The sequence below is a fragment of the Alligator sinensis genome, unplaced genomic scaffold (genome assembly GCF_000455745.1).
Source record: "Alligator sinensis unplaced genomic scaffold, ASM45574v1 scaffold386_1, whole genome shotgun sequence".
In the NCBI taxonomy this organism is placed as follows: Eukaryota; Metazoa; Chordata; order Crocodylia; family Alligatoridae; genus Alligator; species Alligator sinensis.
In genome coordinates this window covers 1,396,974-1,403,232 of record NW_005841996.1, presented here as the reverse complement: position 1 = coordinate 1,403,232, position 6,259 = coordinate 1,396,974, and the positions used below count along the sequence as shown (strand labels likewise).

At 42.0% G+C, this 6,259-nt stretch overlaps 1 protein-coding gene across 1 annotated transcript in view; it reads right to left on the bottom strand.

The window, feature by feature from the left end:
* ELP2 (elongator acetyltransferase complex subunit 2) overlaps positions 1–6,259 on the bottom strand; it is a 127,156-nt gene that overhangs the window by 52,963 nt on the left and 67,934 nt on the right. The window contains exons 7-8 of the mRNA XM_006021510.3: positions 2,913–2,979; positions 1,449–1,592 (exon numbers count right to left, since the gene is read on the bottom strand). Coding sequence (XP_006021572.1) covers positions 1,449–1,592; positions 2,913–2,979 — 211 coding nt within the window. The remainder of the gene's footprint in view (positions 1–1,448; positions 1,593–2,912; positions 2,980–6,259) is intronic.

Below are 6,259 nucleotides of genomic sequence, written 5' to 3'. Positions count from 1 at the left end.
CTAGGCATGAAAGAGTGAAGCTGCACGAAGCTGCTTGCCACTGCGAGTTCCGCACTGGCCTGGCTGTTGCTTTGAGGAGTACAACCCTGCACCACTGCCCTCGCTGCAGCCCCACGCAGAGGCACATTACCAGGGCAGCACGGAGCTCACAGTGGTTAGCAACTTCTCCATTCAGCTCTAGTGCTCCCTGCTGCACTAGATCATGCCCGCTGGGCTGTGGAGGCCCCAGGTGTGGTAAGCAGGGCACCAGGACACAGCAAAGAAGCTGCTTGCTGCTGCAAGCTCTGCACTGCTTCCCTAGGGAGTCCCCCCTGCCCTGCGAGGTCCCCCCTGCCCCCCTTAGGAGTGTGCACAGCAGCAGGGAGCCAGCAGCCCCCCCACAGCAGGCAGCAGGAGGGAGCAGGGGCAGGGAGTTGTGGACCCGGGTCCATAACCCTGGCAGCTGGGGGCTTTCTCCTGCAGGGCTGGCGGAGCAGGGGCTGTGGGTGAGCAGCAAGGGGCACCAGGAAGGCTGTGAGCAGGAGTGAAAGGCACAAGCAGAGCTGGGGGGGTGAGTGGGGGGGCTTTAATTTTAATCACAGATTTTTGTTTTTTTATGAAAGATATCAGGGAAAACCTGGATCCCTGCTGATCGCAAAGGGAATGGATTTTACTATGAAGGAATGTTTGCAGCTAGCCCTGTCTGAGTTCAAATATTACATGCAAAGGGATGAGAAGGAGGAAAAGGAGAGTATGAGAGAGGAGATGTGGAGGAAAGATAAATGGAAATATGTATTCGCTTGAGGAGTGCCTGAGACAGTAAGGGAGAAAGAGGGTAGGGTAGGAAGGGGGATAATTGTGAGACGAGATAATGTTGTTATTGTAAACTGTTAAGAGATGAAAAAGAGTTAATATGCTATGAGGCTTTGTTGAATGATATGTTTGATATTTGTAAATATGTATAGGATGTTTTGGATTTTTTAAAATAAAATGTTGAGTTTAATAAAAAAAAAAAAAAAAAAAAGAAAAAGTTCCCCATCAGCATGTCACCCCCATATGGGCCAGGTGCTTTATAGCCATGCTCAGTGCTAGCTGTATTTAATCCACTTCATAGCTGGTTTCCATTACTGGGCACATGCTACTTTCAGCAGCAGTTCAAAGGCAGGCAATATATTTAATATGGTTTCCTTGTGTATGAATGCAAGATGAAGGGCTTTCCCCCTATGTTGACTGGGGGGGAGGGGGGAACCTTCTCTTATATTCAAGTAAATATGTTATTTGTAATTGAATGAGGTTGCTATTAAGTTTCCCCAATTTACTATAACTTAATTGCTCCTAAATTCCTCTAGCACAAAAACAACAACTTATACCTGGACAAATTCTCATTAGCCCTACTAAGGTTAAAGCATCAATATCAACACTAGCTGAAAGAGAGAATAGGTACAAAGAGCATTTCAGCTATTACCTACTTTTATTTTTAACAGTAAAAATGTCCTCCTTCAGCCTTATAGAGTCATCATCATTGATTTTCAAAGACTGCATTGATTTTGCATGCACTTTCCAAATTCTTATCAAACAGTCCTGAGCACAGCTTGCTAAGAAAAGATCTTCACCTGTTTAAAAAAAATGAATAAAATCCCATAAAAAACAGATAAATCATAGCTCTTTCTATTTGGACCAATAGCAAATACATAAAAGACCAAGTCTTTTATCTCTTCAAAGACACTATATATAATCTTATCTTTTCCCCATATAGACGCAGCTCAATGAACATTGATGTCCATCTTCATTCTAATATTAACTCATCACATTACAAGTTCTAGTCCACAAACTTAGCATACTTAAAACATGTTGAATCATGAGCATTTCCCCATTATAAAGCAATAGCGATATCCTTGGATATGCAAATATTTAAATTTAAGCCTCAGCCTTGGAGCTTAGGATATAGTGATTACAAAAAGAATATCCCAAAATCTCAGATATATTTGCTTCTCCTCCTGTATCTAGCCCTGTCTACCTCCATGAGGTTTAGGAAAAAGAATCCAACAAAGAGCATCTTTAATTAACATATTTTAAAAATCTTCTTTCCTCTTTTTATTCATAGTTGTCATTTCTCCCTTGAAGCTTCGTTCCATTTTTTTGTCTTCACCACCAAATAAGTACTTTTTGTGACAGTTTACTTAAAAGCTAAAAGCCTCTCCCCATGAACTGTGCTGCTCTTACAAGAGGCTGAGAGGAAGAGTGAGAACTCCTAAAAATAACCTATTCTTAAAAACTACTTAAATTGGGTCCAACTCATCCTCAGAAACAAGGAATAGCGTGTTTGTGAAGGGTAAATTGCTGATGCAATTATATTTTAGTTCAGATACCCTTAAGATAGCCACATTAAAAAGCAGGCAGGGCAGGGCAGGGCAGGCTAAAGTGATGAATACAAAGACAATCACAAAAGAGGGATTTGCATACAGTACAGGTTTGCAGTTTGGCTGTTTCTCAACCAGTTCTACTGCATTCAGATTGCAGGATTTTTATATAACAATCACACTGTAGTGGTATTGCCATTAGGAGCTCAGGGATCACTGTATCCTGGCTAGCTGAGATAATACAGAAATGGAATCATCTTGGATTATATTTTGTTTAGTCCAAGAAATTTCATTCTATAGAATGACAGACAGAAATTACAGATACCATCCAAAATTCGGAGCGTTACAGAAGCAGCAGAGTATCTGAGTCGTCAATTCCTGGAGCAAAACGGCACTACTAGCACTAAAATATACCTCCACCTAAGTCATGAAGCGATATTAGCTTTCCACTGGACCACAAATCAAGAACTAGCAAATGAGTGGGTTTAAAAATAGATATGCAAAAGATAGTTTCTTTCCTCTAATCTTCAGTAATTTGACCCATTAAATAATTTAATGGACTTTAATACTAACCACAGACTGTCCATTCAATGCCTCTTATCCAGTCTTCATGGCCATGGAGTATTATCATTTTTTGAAACTAGGTAAAAAAAAATATCTTGTTATATCAGAAGTCTAAACCTCGATATCCTATCACATATCATATTTAGACAATTAGGCATTGATTTAATTGTGATGTCCAATTATGGCTTCTATTAGCTGGAACAGAGGGTGATAGGTACCTCTGAAAAGTATGTTTTTTTTGTCAGATACCATGACTTCATATGTTAAACTGAAAATTCTTGGTAGTACCAGAGCCAACAAGCAGATCATTCATTGGCAGATAATAGTATCTACATAAATTTGTATTTCAATTATTGTCCTGTAAACAAACTGGGGTGGGGTGGGGAAGGGAGAGGGAAGTGGTAGAAAGAGGTAGGGATATCATTTGTCCTCCAACAATTTTTTATTCTTTTCCAAACAAATCTTTAACATAATATATTACAGATACTATCATTGGGTGATTTAATCTTAAAATTCCTGTTGAAGATAAATGTAAGTGAGACATCCATACAGTCATAAATAATGCACTTGTGTTATCCAAATAAAAAATGCCTTGCCCTTTTACAGTATTGCTCAACCTCTGACCCACTGGCAAGATCTGGCCAATGGGACTCCCCAAATCCAGAAAATTGGCTGCCACTACTCCCCCACCACCAAATTTCTAAGCCCTGTGGGCCACATGAATGTGGAGCCAGAGCCACAGATGCAATGTGATCTGACGTCCTGAGCCAACGTACAGGCGCAGGCAAGAGCCAAGGCCCAATCTGGCATTCTGGATCAGGCCCGCAGGCTAGGTCTGGCCAGTGGATCAATTCTGCACCACTCATCCAGCCCACAGGGCTCAAAGGTTGGGCAACACACTCTACACCATTCCTGAAGTCATCTTTGCCCTTTGAATTAACACTATTGGCTTTCCTGTATTAAAAATGAACAATTTTAACTATAGGGATGGTTCCCTATATATAAAAAGGTATTATAACTGAAAAGACAAAAAGCTTTCCTACTTGGAATGTTCTTGGAAGTCTTAACTGTGAATGTGTCTTACAAAAAAAGCCATAATCTGGCTATTCACTTTTCAGTATATACTCACCAGGACTCCAGACATAGCTTGTTGAATATACCTTTATCACCCAAGTGATTCCTCCCCACAAAAAGAGCAGGAAATACTGGATTTACTCAAATAGAAATGACTCTGATAAGACAACCCTCCAATAATTAGATTCTATATATGGAAAATATAGAAATGTGTTATAATTTTTCAGGGGTTTAGGTTGTAGCCGTGTTGGTCTAAGGATATAGGCAGACAAGGTTCCTTGGGTGAATTTGATATCTTTTATTAGACCAACCCAAATGGTTGGAGAATAGTTATTAAGCAAGCTTTCGGGTTCAAAAACCCTTCGTCAGGCTCAGGAATCCAGGAAGAGCACACACCAACTTGCTGCAGCTTCCTGAGCCTGAAGAAGGGTTTTTGAACCCAAAAGCTTGCTTAATAACTATTCTCCAACCATTTGGGTTGGTCTAATAAAAGATATCAAATTCACCCAAGGAACCTTGTCTGCCTTATAATTTTTCAGGTATACAATCTTTAATTATTGGAGGCTTGCCTTGAGTTTGTCCCCCTCCCACTTGTATAGCAGGGAAAATAATTTTGGGAAGGTTAGGTATCCCCTGTGCTCTCTGCTTCCCCCACAACTTTTTCCTTTGGCAGCCCCTTCCCAACTCTTTATTGTCAGACCCTGATATCCCCAAGTACATGGGAGTGAGGAGCAAATTTGAAAACACTGTCCTTGAAATTAAACATGACTGTAGGAATGTGCATATAGTACCCATAGCCCCCTGTATTTAGTTTATCCAGAATTGATGCACTTTACCTTTTATCAAAACTGCTGCAAGTTTTAAAACAGGTACTCCATAAACATGCTTTTGAGGAACCTTTTGGCACCTACTTATATGTAGTACAAACTGGGTGCATCTACATGAGATGCTTTACTGCACAGTAAATTTAGCTACTGTGCAGTAAAGTGTCACTAAGTAACTATGCTCATAAACTACTGTACAGTAAATTAGTCTACTGCACAGTTGGCTAGTACCTGTAAATACTAACTAAACTAACTATTCAGTAGACACTGCATAGTAGGGCTTGTGTAGATGCTGACCAGGAGCAAATTTGCTCCCAGTCTGCCACATAAGCAGGGGGCCCAGTCCTGGTGCTGCTCAGCTTCTAGCTTCCCCCACCAGGAGCCAATCAGCATGGGGACCAGGTCCCTCTTTCACCACCCCCACCCCGCTTACCAGTTCCCCACAGGAGCAGGGAACTGACCAGTGCCAGGACTGGGAAGCTTTTCCTTCCCAGCTCAGCCAGGGGCTGCCCAGAAGCTGTCCCACCACTGGGGGAGCTACCAGCGAGCATTCAGCTGAGCAGGGATTTCCCACCCCCACCCCAGCCAAGAGGCCATGTGCTAATTAGCCCCCAGTCATGACTGGAACCAGGTGTTCTTGTCATGAATTATAGGATCCTTCAAAAATGTATATGCAGATGAGGCACAGAACAACCTGGTCCAGCTTCATCTCATGAATAGTGGAGCCACACTAATAATATGCAACAGGCTGAGAGACGGGGCAACACAGGGATTTTGGGTAAACTATTTGGGGTTCTATTTGGTGATGTTTGCCAGGCATTTAAGGTTAATGAAGAAACGGAAATCATTGGAAATACGAAAGAAAGGCACAGGAAGTCAAAATATATGAAATATTGTGACTCACCATGCCTTAAAAAAAGTCAGCAGAGAGGGGGACTGCTAAATGCACACAACCACACATCTTATTCAGATGGGCTGCATTAATTTATTGTTTTGGGGGAAATGTCATGTATCTGGGTCCATGAAGGCAGTTTTCCTTAAGTGTTCCCAGGGATAACTGTTTTTCTGACGTGGTTTAGTACCTGCCAAGGTGCTGGGGCTTAAAGCCCACTTTATGAAAATGGGAGGCTCCTCCCTAGCTTGCTCCTGCAGCCACATGGCTGAGGGCAGGCAAAACTTGGGGGCATCCTAACTCTGGGCTTGGGCCTGCACATAGGATGTCCGCCAAAAGAGTTTGGAAATATCTGAAGCCCCTGGTGGGGATGGAGGATGTTTGCTGGTTGTAGGGCCACTTATGGTTCTGGACCGACTCTCAGATTTGGACTTGATTTGGCTGATTTGGCTTGGAACACAAAAAATTTCTTTAAAAAAAAGTAAGTTTTGGGAAGGACACTGCACAACAAAAATCTGTGCCGTGTACAGGGGAAAAGGACATGACGCCAAGAACTGTAAGCAGGA